The sequence below is a fragment of the Lipotes vexillifer genome, unplaced genomic scaffold (assembly GCF_000442215.2).
Source record: "Lipotes vexillifer unplaced genomic scaffold, Lipotes_vexillifer_v1.1 scaffold809, whole genome shotgun sequence".
Classification (NCBI taxonomy): domain Eukaryota; kingdom Metazoa; phylum Chordata; class Mammalia; order Artiodactyla; family Lipotidae; genus Lipotes; species Lipotes vexillifer.
In genome coordinates this window covers 517,983-536,711 of record NW_006788521.1, presented here as the reverse complement: position 1 = coordinate 536,711, position 18,729 = coordinate 517,983, and the positions used below count along the sequence as shown (strand labels likewise).

At 44.0% G+C, this 18,729-nt stretch overlaps 1 protein-coding gene across 2 annotated transcripts in view; it reads left to right on the top strand.

The window, feature by feature from the left end:
- Window positions 1–18,729, top strand: part of INVS (inversin) — a 147,979-nt gene that overhangs the window by 115,222 nt on the left and 14,028 nt on the right. For both annotated transcript variants that reach the window (XM_007461642.1, XM_007461641.1), the window contains exons 13-14: window positions 1,838–2,124; window positions 14,741–15,458. In XM_007461642.1, coding sequence (XP_007461704.1) covers window positions 1,838–2,124; window positions 14,741–15,458 — 1,005 coding nt within the window. The remainder of the gene's footprint in view (window positions 1–1,837; window positions 2,125–14,740; window positions 15,459–18,729) is intronic.

The window sequence follows — 18,729 nt, the reverse complement described above, 5'->3', positions numbered from 1 at the left end:
ATTAAAGTGTGTGGATCACAGATCTAAAGTCCTTTTCTGTCCCCTCACGCTGGACGATTCTCTACCCTGCCCTTGCTCCACGCAGTACCCAATCTTTCGCCTTCTCTTTCTTCCCCCTCCGTTCTCTCCTGTTCTTTCATCTCTTCCCTCCCTGTCAGGAGCTACAAACAAATTCTTTGTGTCCTGACAGAGCAGGCCTCTTTTCTGGAGCCTCAAAGCCAGTCACCACCTAGGCCCTGAGGGTCTCACCTTCTACCAGCCCTCAATCCTGTCCCCAAGCTTACTGAGGTATTTGTCTAAACAAGGCCCCCCACTAAGAGGGACCCTGATACCAGCTACTCCGATAAAAGAAATCTCTCCATCTCATTACATAACACAGCCCCGATTTTATAAAGACATTCCAAACAGACCCTTAAATCAATTCAGGATTATTAGCCATCATGTAAGTGTTAGACCTGGGGAAACTGAGTCTTCGGCAGGAAAGTGACTTATTCAAGGTCTTTTTGTGGTTACTGGCAGAGGCAGGACCAGAAGAATTCTTAGACTTCCCAGTACAGTGTTCTCTTCACTACACCTCTAATTATTCTACTTTAAACTGCACCTTTAAATGGCAACCAAATTCTCTTCCTGAGCAGCAAATATGTATTGGGTGCCTGCTGTTTATAGCAAGCGTTGTTTAAAGGTCAGAAGAAGCAAAACAGACCCAGTTTTTCCATACTCGCTCCTTTGCCCAGACTTCTCCCTCAGACTAACATCCTCATTCCCACCTATCTGCCTGGCAAACTCCTACACATCTTTGAGAATCAACAGTTGGGACCTTCTTCCAGGTTCCTCCGCAAAATTAATCACTAATTCCTCTGTGCAAGCACGTTATTATACCATTTCTTCCATCATATGTTAAGCCTTTGTTGTCCTAGCTGTTCCGCTCTGGGTAGAAGGTTCTTCAAGGGAGGGCCGAACTCTGTGGTCCTCATCACTGTATCGTCAGTGCCCGGCACAGGAGAGGCGCTAAAAGTGTTCGTTTTCGTCCTCTTTTTTTTTCCTCTTGGATATCGCTACAAATTAATGACATCAGTCAAACAAATCCTGTCCTTAACTCATCCACTTCGTCCTTAAGCACCTGACCCCTTTCTGGACCTACACTGCCTCGGCCCATCTGCCTCACCCGGCCACTCATTTCTAGTCTTGGCCTCCCCTCTCTATTCTGTTGTTACCCAGAGGTTCCAGCCTAGCCACCAGCTACTTGTGCGTGACTTCTTGAAAATCACTGTACCTTCTGGCCCTCATCTGCAAGTTGAGTGGGTTTGACCCATAAGCTAAGAGCTCTCGATGGCAGTGTTACGAGATTGTAACACACCTCACAGGTGTGTTATAATCAGTTGTGAGGTGCTTTATAATTTTTTCATGTAATCGTTAAGGTTTACCAGTGGTCTTTTTAACAAATAGAGAAGATTTAGGGTTATCCCTCTGACTATCATTCTCAGTTGCATTCTGATGTGCTTTCTGGAACAGGAGAAGACGGGTGTAGTTCCAGGGATCACACACGCTTGGGGCACACACACCTTGGGATCCTCTTATGCCTCACCAAAAAGTTCCATATCATGTGTGTCTCAACTGGGCACAGGTTGATCTATAAGATTCTTTCTGCCTCCATCATCCTTTGAGCTATAAGACCTGGATAGAAGACAGGAAATTGTGAAATTGTGAAAATTCTGGATTTCCAAATCCCCCCTGTGTTGTGGTGGCTCCTTTTAAAGTTCAAATCTCACTCAGGAACACTTGAACAGGTAACGAACGCTCTTAATTTTTTCCTCTTCCCCTTTGGCTTTGCTCCCAGGAAGCGAGAAGAAGAAAATAGGCGAAGAGAGGCAGAACAGCAGAAGGGAAGGCTGAGCCCAGATTCCTGCAGACCCCAAGCTCCTCCCTGTCTGCCCAGCACCCAGGCTGAGCCCCGCAGGCAGAGCTGGGCGCCCAGCAAACAGCCTCCCTGCAGCGACAAGGCCCAGGGCCCTGAGCGGAAAGCCTGCAGACGGTCTCCAGGCAGAGGGTCTCCAAGCAGAGCCCCCCAGAAGGAGCAGCATCTCTCCCCAGACTTGCAGAGAACAGATCTCGGAAAACCAAATGGTAGGTGTATTGCCTTGTTATTCAGTGCTAAGCTATGGACTGTGGGCTCTTTTGATTCATGTACTTAGACCATTTACATTTAAGGTAATTATGTCAGCACTTAAGTCGGCCATTTTAATATTTATTTTCTCTTTATTTCCTCTGTTTCTCTTTTCTTCCCTTCATTAACCAGACCCTCATGATGTGACAGCCCTGTTGTATTTCCTCAAGTTCTTTCTTAGCTTGGGACCTTTGCATATAACAATCCTTTTATCTGTATGGACAAAAAGTACCTTTTATTTTTCAGCTCTCAGAGTGAATGCTCCTTCCTCTGTACAGCCATGCCTTCCCACTAAACAAGGCTTCGTTTTCCTGCTATATGCTCCCATAGCTTTCCTGTACTTCCCTATTATAAGGATCATCACCTTTCACCGTTATTACTGGCTTACTTGTCTATTTTTTCCACTAGACTATAAGATCTGTAAAATCAGTGTTGCTTCGGTTATCTACTGCTGTGTAACAAACTACACTAGAACTAAGTGGCTTACAATAACAGTTTATTATTTCTTATGATTTTGTGGGTTGGTTGGGCAGTTCCTCTGCAGGCTTCTCCTGCTCTCACTCATGTGGCTACATTCAGTTCAAGGTCAGTTCAATTGGATGGTCTAAGATGGACTGACTTGAATGTCCGGCAGTTGATGCTGGCTATCAGCTGGGATTCCTCAACTCTGTTTTACCTGGCCTTTCATCCTCCCATAGGCTAAACTGGCTTTCTTACACAGTGGTCTCAGGACATTATTCTAAGAAAGCACAGGAAAAAACTATAGGACCTCTTGAGGAATAGGCTCTAGAATGTGCACGCGACATTCTGTTGATCAAAGCCAAGTTATATGACCATACAAGAATAAATAATATGGAGAAATAGATTCCATCCTTATGCGTGCTAGGATGGGAGTCATTTGGGGCTATTAAACAATCTATCACAGTTCCTTCTGGTCACAGATTATTCACATTTCTCCCACATGCAAAATATTCTCACCCTTATCTTAGGACCCCAAAATCTCATGTCAATTATCACATCAAGTTTGAAGTCTGGGATCTTGAGACCAGTGTCGTGTCCAGATGTTGTTGAGGTTCCCCAGGTGTGAATCTTTCTGATTCAGAGACCAATGGACAAAACACACATCAACCACACACACATCCAGCAAGCAGTGGTGAGACAGGAACAGAATAAACCACAGGAGACATTCCTGTTCCAAAAGGAGAGAAATAGGAGGTACATAGCAGTCACTAGTCCATAGCAATTCTGAAAGCCAGCTGGTTATACATTAGCAGGGCCCCTACTCTGAGGTATGAAATGTGCCTTGATTAGGGTCTGGTTTTACTCCTATGTGTGTTTTCTATTCCATTGTTCCCCTTGGCTCTGGGCTCTGCCACCTGGGTTCTTGGCTCTACTCTCTGAGAAGTCTTCCTTTTCCTTGAGACATAGCCCATGTTTGCAGCTGAGTAGACTTCTTAGCCTGTTTCCTGCATATAGGAAATTGGGGCCCCAGAGGCTCCTTTTCATTTGGGACCACCTCAGTAGTTCAAGCTGGTGGCACTCTCAGTGATACAATTATCTCAAACACTTCATGGGTCTTCTATGAATCTGACTGGGTTCACTCCATGTTCCAAAACCACATCCATAATTATCTTTCAAATAGGCCTCTCTCTACTTTGGGTGGCTCAGGCTGCTGCGGAACAATGCCCTTGAGATTCTTAGAAGTTCTTTTGTCTAGCTGAGAGGCCTACAATGTACCATCTTTAATATTTTTGAGGTCTTAATAAAGGGTTGCACAGCCATACTCTTGATTTGATCTTTATCTCTAGGTCATATCTAACTATATGAGACTCTTTTGTTGGCAAGAAAAAATGAAAATTTAAAACAGTTTTCTAACCCAGCACACTCTGTGCTCTTTATATTTACTCTAAATTCTGCTTGCAAGCTGAGTAGTTCTTTGTTTCTTTCTCCCCATACCTTATCATATGCAGCTAAAAAAAGCCAGTTGATATTTTCTTCAACATTCCACCTAGGAAGCTCCTAAGCCATATCTACAAGTTCATTAGGTGTATTTTCTATCTTCCAAGTTACTGCAGATGACAATTTTGCCAATTATCCTGCCACTGAATTACACAGTTCACTTTTCTCCAGACTCCAATAGCAACTTCTCCTCTGCTCCTCCAGACTTCACTAATAGTTTCTTCATTGCCTTTCTAGCTTCTGCTCACCAGCCAGTTCCAAAGTCAATGCTCTGGTTTTTTGTTATGCCAGCGTGTCTCTTTTTCAGGTATCAGTTTCTGTGTTATCTCTAGCGGCATAACACACCACCCCCCAAACTAAGTGGCTTAAAACAATGGTTTATTATTTTTCACAGTTCTGTGGGTTGGTTAGGCAGCTCCTCTACTGGATCAGCTGGGCTTACTCCTGTGGCTGCTAGAAGTTTGCCCAGGCTAGAAAGTCCAAATGGCTTCCTTCACATGTCTGGTAATTGGTGCTGGCTGTTTGCCAAGGTGTCTCAGTTCTCTTCTGTATGACCTTTCATCGTCCAGCAAATTAGACCATCTTCCTTGCATGTTTTTCTCAGGGCAGTGCTCTGAGGGAGAGAGGGTGGAAGCTACAGGTCCTCTTGAGGCCTGGGCTCCAGAACTGTCACATCACTTATACCAGATTCTGTTGATCAGAGTAATTCGCAAGGCCAGCCCAGCTCAAGAGAGTGGAGACGTAGACATACTGCAAAATCACATTTGAAAGGTGATCAAATGTGGATCCTAGGGTAGGAAGAATCTTTGACCTTTAAACAATCTCTCAGAAGGAGCAATATGTCTCTTACTTCTTTATCCCAGCAGGGTGTCTGGCACATAAGAGATATAATAAACATTTGTTGAATGTATACTAGCTAAGTGCTTGAGATTTGGAGATTGTTAAACATGACACAAAAAGTATTCATTGGGTAAACACATTTTCTGTAACAGAGTCCCATTTTTATGGCAAAGCTTTGCTTCTACTTAGTTCACCAAATCAACTTACGCATGCATTTATTGAACAGATGTGTTATTGAGCCCATACTATGTGCCAGCCATACTGAATTATAAATAAGACTAAGGACCATACCATCAGCATTTTCTTACAGCAGTGAGCACAGTATTGGTTACATAGGTAAATATTTCTTGACCTGACTCCTCACTTAGAAAGCACCTGTTGAAAGTTTGATTGGTTTTGGGTTTACTCCATACCCCAAGAATTATACTTAATTCCTGCAACTTCAAATAGACAATGGTTTTCCCCCAATCCAGTGCTCTACAGAGCAGAGAGAAGGGGGAGCACAGTTATTTCAGACTACTTACAACTACACAGGGTAATTGTGGCTTGTATTCACCTTACTATAAAATACCTTGAGACAGTTATGCTGCAAAGCTAGTCACATCTACTGTGGACCTGGTCACATTCAGGTAGTTATCTCACATCCTGAGAAGTCCATGAAGATTGGTTTTTTCATAACCAATCCTTTTGTCCTTAATTTACTGATACTACTGATAGTTAGACTTCCTCTCCTCACTATTGGTTTAAAGGTGAACTAGTGCATGGTTTTGTAATGATTTTCAAGCCATGTAGGGCTCATGAAATGAATTCAGTGGATTGGACTAGGATAATTTTCATGAAACAGACTTCAATAGAACCTATCAAAGTTCATTGCACATTATAAAGGTAATAATTTCTGTTGCAGTTATATGTCTTTGTACATAGGGGTGTGTGTGTGCATGTGTGTGTGTTTGTATACATGCAGATGAGTATGCTGGGCCACAATTTAAGATTTATTTCTTGGTATGGGTTATTGTCAAAAATTTTTGAAAATTACTGTTCTCGAACAGTTGAGAGGCAGGAGAGCTCCTCATTCGTTTGAGGGCAGGAAGTGGTGTCCTGAATAAGGGGCCTCGGGGAAAAGCCAGATTCAGAAATGCAAACAGGCTCAGAGAAGCCCAGCATCCAGACTTTGGGGAGAGTTAGAGGAAGGGAGGCCCGTGAGCCTGATTCAGGTGTAAGGAGAGGCAGCTCCAGTTTCACGGGCAGCCTTTGCCCTTGCTGACCTGCCAAGAGGCCAGAGTACAAAGGAAAATAGGGAGATACTTCTAAAAATCAAGACTGGACATCGACCAGGGCTTCTCCAGTATAGTGTTCCCAGGAAACCCAACATAATTGGGCAAAGGACATCCCAAGCCACATTGTGTTTGGCCACATAAAGAAGGGTCACAGCTGCCTCAGCTGATCAGTGATCAGGCAGTATAGCCTTTGCAGCATGGGCATCCTAGCAGGAAGCCAGAGAGGGGAAACGTTGACCCATTCTTCTCCATTATCCTGTTTCATAAATTAGAGCCTGAGGGTTGTTAGAGAGCATCTAGTTCAGCCTCCTCAAAACAAGTCAGCACCCAGAGGCCCTGAGAGAAGGGCTTGCCTAAGGGCTCTTAACAGGTGATTGCTTTCTTCTGCCTTATTCTTCCCTTTTTGTTGTTTACAATGTGTATAGAGCATAATGGCTAAGTGTGTAAGCTTTAGACCCTACCACTTACTAGCTATACAGTCTTAAGCAGGTTACGTAGCCTCTCCCAAGCTTCCTTTTCTTTATTTGTAAAAAAAAAAAAGAGAGAGAGAGAGAGAGATAATAACGCCTGTCTTAGAAAATTGTGACCATTAATGAGATAACCCATGTAAAGATTTAAACACAATGCCTAAAGTACTCTATAAGTATGAGCTGTTACTATAATTAACCTCATTACTATTTCAAAGGGGGGAAGGAAAGAGAGGAAGGAGACACTATTTAGAAAGACCGCTGTGACTGGGTGGAGGATGGATTTGGAGGGCCACATAGGGCACAGTAGCAGCAGGGTGATGAGAAGCGGATGGACTTGAGAGGTAGAATTGCAATGACTTGGCAGCAGACTGCTTGTGGGAGGTGGTGAAATAAAGCTGTCTTTGAGTCAGTGTGGTTTTCAGGAGAGTCTAGTGGAGGAGAAACTCACTGTTTTAAAGGCCATCCCTGATGTTTTCTTATTCTTACCATATGGGCTGCCAGGGCTAGTGGGTATGATTGGTGGGAGTATCAGGGGGCCCTTATATTTGGCACATGTGCAGTGGCTAAGGCAGCAAACTCTATTACCGTCTAGATACCAGAGACTCCTTGACGTCTTTTCCTTACTCCAATTATGTATATTCAGCTATTTACTATGTTCTTATTTAGGTGTCCCAAAGGCATCTCAAACTCAACCTGTCCAAGACAGAACTGATCATGATTTCATGTAAAACTACTCATATTGGTTAATATCCAATACTTATCCATCTGTATGTCCATCCCAGGAGTAAAAATCTGATCATTATCTTCTTTTCCTTTACCACTCAAAATCCAGTCTGTCACCGGGTCTTGTCACCTTTACTTCCTAAATAGCTTTCAAATCATTCTTTGTATCTCATGCACCACCACCACATAGTCTACCTAACATTTGCTTACCTTCATCTCTAACTTGGACTGTTGCAGTAGCTTCCTAACTGGTCTTACTTATCTACTCTGACTCCCCTAATCCATTTTCCTCTCTGTGAGCATATCGGTCCCTTCAATATGAAATCTCATCATATTCCTCCCCTACCCAAGGCCCTGGAATCAACCACTTCTCCAAGGAACCTGGTTCCTTTTGTTGGAGATGGTATTAGAATCCAAAATCTGAGTGCTAGGTGTGTATACTACTCTTGGACTGTCATTGCTCCTAAGCCCTTTCAGCAGAGAGAACTGAGAAATATTTATATCTATTTGTGCACCTATCAGTGTGTATGTGTATCACACACACACACACACACACGCACACACCCTGATTTCAAACGGTTACCTCCAATTCCATCCAACACCATGGGGTTTATTCTAGCTTTTATCTTTTTATTTGAAATTTTTTTCTCCAACAGTGAAAGACCTGGCTCCCATTATCTATGATATATATGCTTATTTGTTCAGTCCTAGTATACACGTAAAGTAGATTCAGAATTGCCAACCCATACCCCTTTGAGAAGTAAATTTACTAACTAGAGCATAGTATTTACATACATTTCTTTTTGTCCTTAGTCTTACAGTACTCAGCCAAAATATGATTTTATAAAGTTACTTGGGTGAGTTCCCTTCTTCTCCACCTTTTTAGTGTGGTTACCTGATCTAATTTTGTAATAGTGTTAGGTTTATTTGTTATTGTTTTTATTCCATTTTGGGTTCTTTCCCACATCCTAGCTGATTCTAATTGCTGTTCTTTTTTTTTTTTTCGTAGTTGGGTACTTTTTATTTAAACAGAAAATGACATTTTCTCATAATTATAAAATTACTTAATGTACATTACCAAAAAATTAAAATCAGAGAAAAGAACAAAGAAGAAAAAATTAAAGTCCTCCTTAATCTTAAAATAAACAACTATACAAACCCTTCTACTAGAACTTTTTTTTAATTCAGAAAATTGTGGGCATCCTGTTTTGAGATGTTCTTACATAATTTCTTTGTTTTCAACAAAAATATTAGTAGCTGCTTAGCATTATATCAGATTATGAATACAGCATGCTTTGTTTAATCATGCCTGTGTTGCACATATAAACTAAACAGCCTTTCATATCAGTTTTTGTATATACCTCTAATTTTTATGGCTCTTTAAACATGCTGCCAGGGACTTCCCTGGTGGTGCAGTTGTTAAGAATCTGCCTGCCAATGCAGGGGACACGGGTTCAAGCCCTGGTCCAGGAAGATCCCACATGCCGTGGAGCAACTAAGCCCATGCGCCGCAACTACTGAGCTTGCGCTCTACAGCCTGTGAGCCACAACTACTGAGCCCACGTGCCACAACTACTGAAGCCCATGCACCTAAAGCCTGTGCTCCACAACAAGAGAAGGCACCGCAATGAGAAACCCATGCACTGCAATGAAGAGTAGCCCCCGGTCGCTGCAACTAGAGAAAGCCCATGCGCAGCAACAAAGATGCAAAGCAGCCAAATAAATAAATAAATAAATAGATAGAAAATTTAGAAAATAAATAAAAGATAGATAGAAAATAAATAAAATAAAATTTAAAAACAAAAAAACAAAAAAAACCCATGGTGCCAGATTTCTTTCCAGGAAGGTTGCAGACGTTTGTTTCACCCTTTCAAAAGCAAAAACCAAAAAACTCTCTCCAAACACTTAGGCAAATAATGGTTTTACTAAATCCTAGTTAGTAAGATGGAATTTTGTCGTATTTTTATTGGCTTTGTGTATCTATTTTCTGGATTATTCACTGATGTCCGCTGTCAATTTTTATATTGGTTTTTCATTTTCTTAGTATTTCTAAAAGCTCTTTATATAATAAGGATAGTAACCTTTCTCTGTCATATATAATGAACTTTTTTTGTTTACCTTTTAATTCTGTTTCATTTTTTTCTTCTGAGATTTTTTTCTTCATGGTTTTATGCCAAGAAAAGGTTTTTCCCACTTTAAGATCTAATAAATACATATATTTTCTAATTTTTACTATCTATAGTTCGTTATATAGTGAGGTTGGAATTGAATGATTTCTTTTTAGAGAATAAGCAGTTGTTCTAGCCATAAACATGGAATAATCCGGAGCTGCAGCGCTGGCAGTAGGCTTGTGAATAATGGCTTCTGAAGGAGTATAGCATCACTCTCTGGGGTCATACCCAGGGCCTGTGAGCACCTCATCTCCTGGGTCCACAAATTCAAAATGCTATATTTATTGTTTATTTTCATATATGGGAATATTTTTTAGCATTCTGTTCTTTCTCACTGATCTATCTCTACTAATGCCTAAATCACATTATCTTTATCATTACTAGCTATTACTATCTAAGGATATCTAGCTGTCTCTTTATTATTTTTCTTTTTTCTCTTCTTTTTAATAGAGTTTACTTTTTAGAGCAGTTTTAAGTTCACAGCAAAACTGAGCAGAAAGTACAGAGAGTTCCCACATACTCCTACTCCCACACACGTACATACTCCCCAACATCAGCACCCTACACCAGCTTAGCACGTTTGCTACAATTGATGACCTACACTGACACATCATTATCACCCAAGTCCAATTTACATCAGGATTCACACCTGGTGTTGTACATTCTGTGGGTTTTCACAAATGTATAATGACTTGTATCCTGCATTGTGTCATACAGAATAGTTTCACTGCCTGTATTAGGGGTCTCCAGAGAAATTTGAACCAGTTAGATAGATAGATAGATAGATAAATAGATAGATAGATAGACAGACAGACAGACGTAACTGGAGATTTGGTATAGAAACTTGCTCACTTGATTATGGAGGCTCAGAAGACCCACAGTCTGCCATCTGTAAGCTGGAGACCCAGGAAAGTTGGTGTGATTCAGTGAGTCCAAAGGCTTAAGAACAGGAGAGCAGATTCTATGAGTCTGAGTCCAAAGATTTGGAAATTGAGGGGCTACGGGTATAAATCCTGGTCCAAGTCTAAAAGCCTGATAAACAGGAACACCTGTGTCCAAGGGCAGGCGAAAATGGATGTCCCAGCTCAAGCAAAGAGCACAAAATCACCCTTCCTCCATGGTTTTGTTCTATTTATGCCCTGAACAGACTGGACAGTGCCCACCTGCCTTAGCGAGGGTGATCTTCTTTACTCAGACTACCAACTCAAATGCTAATCTCTTCCAGAGACACCCTCACAGACACACCCAGAAATAATGTTTTATCAGCTATATGGGCATCCCTTATACTAGTCAAGTTGACACATAAAATTAACCATCACACTGCCCTAAAAATCCGCTGTGCTCTGCCTATGCATCACTCTCTTCCCCAAATCCCTGGTAACCACTGAGCCATTTAATATCTCCATAGTTTTGCCTTTTTCCAGAAGGTGATATAGTTGGAATTATATAGTATATGGCCTTTTCAGAGTGGCCTCCTTCACTTAATAATATGTATTAGTAATATTCATGCAAGTAAAGTAATATTTCACTTAATAATATTCTGCATGGCTTGGTAGCTTATTTCTTTTTGGTACACATTTCACTTTTAGCTCATTTTCTTTTAGTTTATTTCTTTTTATTGCTGAATAATATTCCATTGTCGGGACTTCCCTGGTGGTCCAGTGGTTAAGACTCCATGCTTCCACTGCAGGGGGCTGGGGTTCGATCCTTGGTGGGGGAACTAAGATCCCATATGCCATACGACACAGCCAAAAAAATAAAATTCCATTGTCTGGATGTACCACAATTTATTTATCTGTTCACCTACTGAAGGACATCTTGGTTGCTCCAAGTTTGGACAATTATGAATAAAGCTACTATAAACATCCATATGCAGGATGTTGGGTGGACATAAGGTGTTTTTTTTTGTTGTTTTTTTTTCAGTACGCGGGCCTCTCACTGCTGTGGCCTCTCCCCTTGTGGAGCACAGGCTCTGGATGCGCAGGCTCAGCGGCCATGGCTCACAGGCCTAGCCGCTCCGCAGCATGTGGGATCTTCCCGGACCGGGGCACGAACCCGTGTCCCCTGCATAGGCAGGCGGACTCTCAACCACTGCGCCACCAGGGAAGCCCGGACATAAGGTTTTAATTCGTTTGGGGAAATACCAAAGAGCAAGATTGCTGGATTGTATGGTAAGAACATGCTCAGTTTCAAAAGACACTGCCAAACAGTCTTCCAAAGTGGCTGCACAATTCTGCATTCCACCAGCAATGAATGAGAGTTCCTGTGGCTTGTCACCCACATCAGCATTTGGTGTTGTCAGTGTTTTTGATTTTCACCATTCTAGTAGATGTGTAGTGGTATCTTGTTGTTTTAATTAATTGGTTTTTAATTTTGTTTTGTTTTGGTGTGTGTGAAACATTATAATGGTTGTAAGAGTCAGAGCTATACAGAAAGGTTTACTCAGAGAAGTGTTGCTCCCTCCTCATCCTACTACTCAGTTTCCATTTCCCTCTTCTTTCTTTCCCTTTCCCACTCCATCCCCATAGGGATCCAATCTCTTCAGGTGCTAGATTATCCTTTCTATATTTCTTTTGTACAAATGAGAAGATACAAATATATTCTTTTTTTTTTTTTAAACCATACCAGTTTGTTTTTTTTTTTTTTTTTTTTTTTTTTTTTTTTTTTGGTTGAGTCAGGTCTTAGTTGCAGCAGGCGGGCTCCTTAGTTGTGGCATGTGGGCTTCTTAGTTGTGGCATGCATGTGGGATCTAGTTCCTGGACCAGGGATGGAACCCAGGCCCCCTGCATTGGGAGCACAGAGCCTTAACCACTGCACCACCAGGGAAGTCCCAGGTACAAGTATATTTTCTTATATCCTCTTGTTTCTTACATGAAGAGTAGTATAGTTTATATACTCTTTTACACTTAAGAATAGTTATTTTAAAGTCTGTTTCTGAAAACACATTATCTGGATAAGCAGATAATGTGTGTCTGTTTTATTGTCTATTCTCTCTCCCTCCCTCCCTTTCTCAATTTTGTCTTGTCTCATCTCCCTGTATATTTTTCACTAAGGACTGGATCACTGAATATAAAAAATTAGAGAAATAACTAGAAGCCTAGCATGATATTAATTCCTCCAGGGAGGATTTACATTGGCTTCTCTCAGGCATTCAGGAGCAAGAACAATCCAAGGTCACCTTAATCCAGTTTCCAAAACTGAGATGATACAGAGCTGGGCTTCAGTCCCTGCAAGGTCAATCCATGGCCAGTGGACCTTTTTTCCTAAGACATAGCCTTCCAGAGTCCCAGTCCAAAACAGTGCTGCTTGGCAGGATCTGGACTTCAAGTTTTGTCCTCCAAACCTCAAGGAGCCTCATTTCCCTAGGGATGTGTGGCCCCAAATGCCTTGCTCATCTCCTGGTTGCCTGATTCTCTTGGATCTTGGCCCTGTATTTTTTTTTTCTGCCTTGTTAGCTCTTTGATGCCTTCAAACAGGTAGTTTGTTTAACTTTTCTATTGTCCTTTTTGGTGAGTATGCTTCAATTCTGCCATTATGGAAGCAGAAGTTCCTTCACTGTTTTTCACATTGAGACTAAAATTTTTATTTTATATGTTGTATTTAGTTAGTTAAAATATATATATATATATATTCTTTTCTCAAATTCTAAATTTCTTTTATGTGTTTAATGAGTGTGTGTGTGAGCGTGCATACACACTGTTCTGTTAGCTAAAATTCTTGTTGATCTAATCTTCCTATTTTCTCTATTAACTGTTCCTCATGGTAGATTGTTTCCTTGTGTATTTTGTAATTTGGGATTGTGAAGTTATTTTCAGGAGGTCCCCTCTGTGCAGCCTGAGTTGAGGTCATGCCATCCTAAAACAATATTGTGTTTGCTTCTAAGAGGCACCCTGCAATACCACCATCCTGAGACTAGTTTTTATATTAATTTTTCCTATGGGTTGAGAATAAATGAATACCAAACCCATGTGAGGCACAGCACTTTGGTTTCAAATTCTCATGCATGACTCTTTACCCCATCCCGAACCTAAGCTGGGACAAATTTCCTTGTCATCTTCCAGTGCTGGGAAGATATTTTATCTGGACCATCATTTCCCAACGGTCTACCACCTCAAGAGTCCTGGCTTCATGCAGGGTCCTGTTTCCAGTTAACTTTCTGCCTGCAAGGCTCATTTTCTGTTCTTATCTGGATGTTAAAACAGCCAGTTATTTAATAAGACCAGCCGTTGCCCCACTTCACCGCTACCACTTGCCCGACAGTCTCTGGATCAGCTCACAAGCTTATCACTCGGGTTCTCAGTTTTCCCTTTGTTTTTGGCCCCCGGGAATTTCTTTTATTTTCTTGAAGGCACTATGGTGCTTTTAAAGTAATGTTTATTATAAGTATTTTAGTCAGCATTTCTAGGTATTTTTTTATAATATCTTTTTTTTAAATTTTATTTTTGGCTGCATTGGGTCTTCCTTGCTGCACGCGGGCTTTCTCTAGTTGTGGCGAGCAGGGGCTACTCTTACTTGCGGTGCTTGGGCTTCTCATTGCAGTGGCTTCTCTCGTTGCAGAGCATGGGCTCTAGGCGTGCGGACTCAGTAGTTGTGGCGCACGGGCTCTAGAGCACAGGCTCAGTAGTTGTGGCGCACGGGCTTAGTTGCTCCGTGGTATGTGGGATCTTCCTGGACCAGGGATCGAACCTGTGTCCCCTGCATTGGCAGGTGGATTCTAAACTGCTGCACCACCAGGGAATAGGTCTTTTTTTAAAAAATATTTATTTGGCTGAACCGGGTCTTAGGGGCAGCATGTGGGATCTTTTAGTTGCGGCATGTGGGATCTAGTTCCCTGACCACAGATCAAACTCGGGCCCCCTGCATTGGGAATGCAGTGTCTTAACCACTGGACCACTGGGGAAGTCCCATTTCTAGGTATTTGTAGGGGAAGGCTTTCAGGTTATCTAACCTACTGTTGCTAGAAATAGAAGTTAAACAATTTTTCCTAATCGTAATCAGCACTATCATGGTGATACAAGAGGACAAGTCTGAATTTTGTTGTTGTTGTTGTTGTTGTTGTGAACAGTGAGCAGAACTGCCCTACTATGCAAGTTTTGGACAATAAAGATTCTTCCCCTTCTTCCTTGTCTCCCCAAGAAACATCCAGAGAACATTCTAAAGGCCGATCTGCCTGTGTCCACTTCAGCCCCAGCGAAGGCAGGGATGGAAACAGGCGTCCAGGAGCCTCCTCTGTTGAGAAGTCCAGAGGTGAGACAGTTGGCGAGCAGCAGTGTGACAAGGGGAAAGGCTCCTTGAAGCAGCTCTCCTGTGTCAGGGCGTCTGGGCCTGCTGAGGAAGGAGAGGACCCCAGTTGGGCAGCTGCAAGCCTTCCACAGCAGGACAGCCACTGGAAGCCCAGCCGGCGGCAGGATGCAGCACCCAAGGCCAAATGTGCCTCCCAGAAAAGGCACAGCCAGGAGCTCAGAGGAGGGAGGCGCTCCCCGGCTGGGTCCAGCCGGCCTGGCAGTGCCAAGGGGGAGGCCATCCATGCTGGGCAGAGTCCTTTCCACCACCGGATGCCAAGAAACACAGTAACGCAGGACAAGCTCGCAGGAGGGACCTACTCAGATTTGCCATCGAGCACAGAGGTGTTGAGGTCAGGAATCAGGAAGCTGGGTACATCCGCCCTGTTGGAGAACACTCAGCTACCTAAGGAGACTGATCCAGCACCTGGTCCCCTCTCTGGGCAGAGTGTGAATATTGACCTTCTCCCCGTAGAGCTGCGGCTGCAGATAATCCAGAGAGAAAGAAGCAGGAAAGAGCTGTTTCGCAAAAAGAACAAGGCAGCAGCGGTCATCCAGCGGGCCTGGAGAAGGTAGGAAGATGGGATGCCACAGCATCTTTTTGGCTCTGTGGCTGTCCTAATCCCCCTGATGTGATAACCCCTGTGCTCTGTGATACTTTCTAGTGAATTTCATGTGCTGGCATGACAAGGCCAATTTTATTGAGCCTACCCATGAGAGTCACACATGTGTAGATCTTAGTAATTTATATTGGGTAAGCTGTTTGGAAGGTGTTTTTACCCAGAAATATAGGAAAGTACCCAGGATAGCCTGGTGTAAATGAAAAACCATGAAGCCTAAGTTTCAGGTGAAGCTCTAAAAGGTTATCTGACCTTGAGCAAATCACTCAGCCTCCCTGACCCTCAGTTTCCTCCTCTGTAAAATGGGATTTAACAATTGCCTGCACCGTCCTGTTCATGTGACAGGTTGCCAGAATGAGATAACGTGTGCTCTGTAAATTCTAAAGCACTACACATTTAAGATATTTTATTTTCCTTCTTTACTACACAGGAATTAGATACAGTGGATTAAGTGACTGAAATTTATCACAAAAACCTGTGTGAGTCTCAACCAAGCTCAGACTGTGGGGTAGGAGCTGGGAGTGGTAGAGGAGGCTTACCGAAACCCTGAGGTGAACACCCTCAGGGGGTAATTCTGGGAAGATTGGAAGAGTGCTTTGCTGCAAGCTTTCACATATCTCACAATCTCCTTCACACTGCAGGCCCCACGAGGGCCTCCATCCAGATTAGGCCTTTCAGTGATGACCACGCCCAGGGGAGGGCCAGACCTTCGGCCCCAGGTGGGGGTCATGTGGTCTCCATCTCCGGAGAGAAGGAGTTTTACAGGGGAACAAAGCAAGCAGATCACTGCGAGTGCAGGTGTGCCCCTGTCAGGAGATAAAAGGGCCGAAGAAACCCTGCTGTTGGCAGAGGGAGAGGTGAGCGGCTTGTGAGGTCCAGGGAGAGGCCTCAGGGACTGTCATGCCAAAGTCTCCTAACCCAGAGCCGGGCAACCTGCACAGCCTTCGCTATAGTGCGTCCTCACATCTGTTCAGGCGCGTGGCTGTTTACAAAGTCGTCTCCTGCCTGACCCCTTTGCTCTCCCAACCATCGCCAGGAAGCCGTCACAATAGGGATCAGCGTCCCTGTTTTTCAGACAAGCAATGGTCTCAGGAAAAAAGACCTGTCCTGATGGTCAGACCCAGCACTCGAAATTCTTGCTGACTTGAGTCCAGGGGCCTTTCCCTTACATTCTCAGTAAAGGTAGTGTCTGCTGTGGTCGAAATAATGGAGGCGGAGGCCGACCTCGCACTCTGCACCTCAGGACAGGCTGGAGGACAGGCTGCCTGGATGGTCTCTCATGCATCAAGGTAATGTTGTTATGGGGGACGTTGTTGTTAGCACTGTAACTAATACTGGTAGTTGCATTCATCAGGCACTTGGGCCCGACACTGTTCTAAGCAGTTTTACATGTATTAACTCATTTAAATCCTCAGTCACCCTGTGAGGGATACTGGGATTACTGTTTCTCTCCCCATTCCACGAGTGAGGAAACTGAAGCACAGATAGGTTCATCAACCTCAAGCTCCAGAGCCAGTGCGTGCCAGTGCTGGCCTGCAGCTGAGACCGTCGGCCTCTGAAGCCACAGATGGGAAGGGTCCCTGCTCCCCCTCCTTGGGGCGTTCTGCCAGGACGTGCACTGGCTACCATCCCAGAGGAACTTTTTGTGAAGTATTTCAGCTGACACCTGGGGTCCAAACAAGCCCACGAGGTTTGCCACGTCAGGCCCCACAGCTGCTCCCCAGCTGCAGTGCCTCCCCATCACACTGTCCTTTGAAGAGTCAGCAGCTGACAGGTCCTGTCAGTAAGTGTCCATAGCAGCAAATGAGCCTTCAGTCATTCCCCCCAAGAACAGTGGACTCATAGTCTGTGCACCTATCTGGGGAGGCAATTACACAGGCCCCCTCTGGCTACACCACTGTGCAATTCTGAGTCCCGGGACATCGACTCCCAAAGGGTTTCTGGGAAGCTGCACACTGTGGCAAGTCCTGTGTCTGGTGACAGTAAAAATCCTTTTATTGATTCCTCTATGGCCATATATGTCTTCCATTTGAAGCACAGGAGCCCTAAGTGCTGTCCGGGGACAGTGTGTGGTGTCCGACAGCAAACCTCAGGGGCCCCGAGGGCTGGAGTTGGGAACGGGGCTTGGCACATGACCTCCCATAAATGCAGGCCGCCATCACAGGAGACGTGCCCGGGGGCGGCAGGGAGGCAGGCTGACTGGAAAACGCACAGGATGGGGTGAGCAGATTGAGCCTGGAGCCCAGAGAAAATGAAGCTTTGTCTAAGCGTCTGAGTTTTATTACCAGTCAAGACTTGACTATTTTAAAGGTTGAAACTGGATACTGGACAAGCTAGGCTGGGCTGGAAAGTTGCTGTGGTGAAGAGGAGTTTCTGTGTAAGGCAGTTCCCATCGGGTCCTCTCCAGCATGTTCTGAGGTGAATAAACAAGGTTAGGCTAGACCATAACAAGCGTCCTGCACCCCGGGCTGGAAGGGATGATTGGGTGTGCTCGGATTCTCAGCAAACCAGGCGTGCACGTTCTCCCTGAGAAGGGGAGAACAGAGGCTGTGACTGCCCACTAGGACCATGAGACACAGCCTCGGTCTCCATACCAGAGTCGATGAGGTGGCAGCTGTGCCTCCCGAAAGCCGGAGCTGTTAGAGCTTCAGCCAACACCCAGGCTTCCTGACAAGTCCTCTGCCCACAGAGCGGGGGTGTGGAAGAACTGACTGCAGAGCGGTATTGTCCTATTAACTCTCGCTTCTCTCTACACTTGGCTTTTTGGAAATGTGGTACATGTTCTAGTAAAGGGGTGCCATGGTTTGTCACGCTCCAGGAAAAGAAAGGAAGAATTATGTAGTTTGACTGAAATCAGCCTTTAGAGCAGGAGGGAGGGGCTGCCCCAAGCACTGCAAGGAGCTTCGAGCATTTGGGAAGGTTATGTATTGTAAGATCAGGCACAGGGCCTGCTGCTCTCTGCACCCTGTAGGCTCACCAGTGGTTAATCAGCCATGGATCATGAACACTGGTGCAGTTTTCCTTAGGAGGCTCCGAAACATCTGTGCTCAATAAGAGGTTTGGGAGTGCACATGGGATAAACACCATCAGAAAAGCACTAGAGGTAAATATAGCCATCATCCTGGTGCCCCTCCCCTCTCTCCCGCCCCAGGCTCTGCCCTCCAACACATTGATCTTAGTAAAATTCAGCTCTTACATTTGCCACTATTCTTAAAACCCCCTG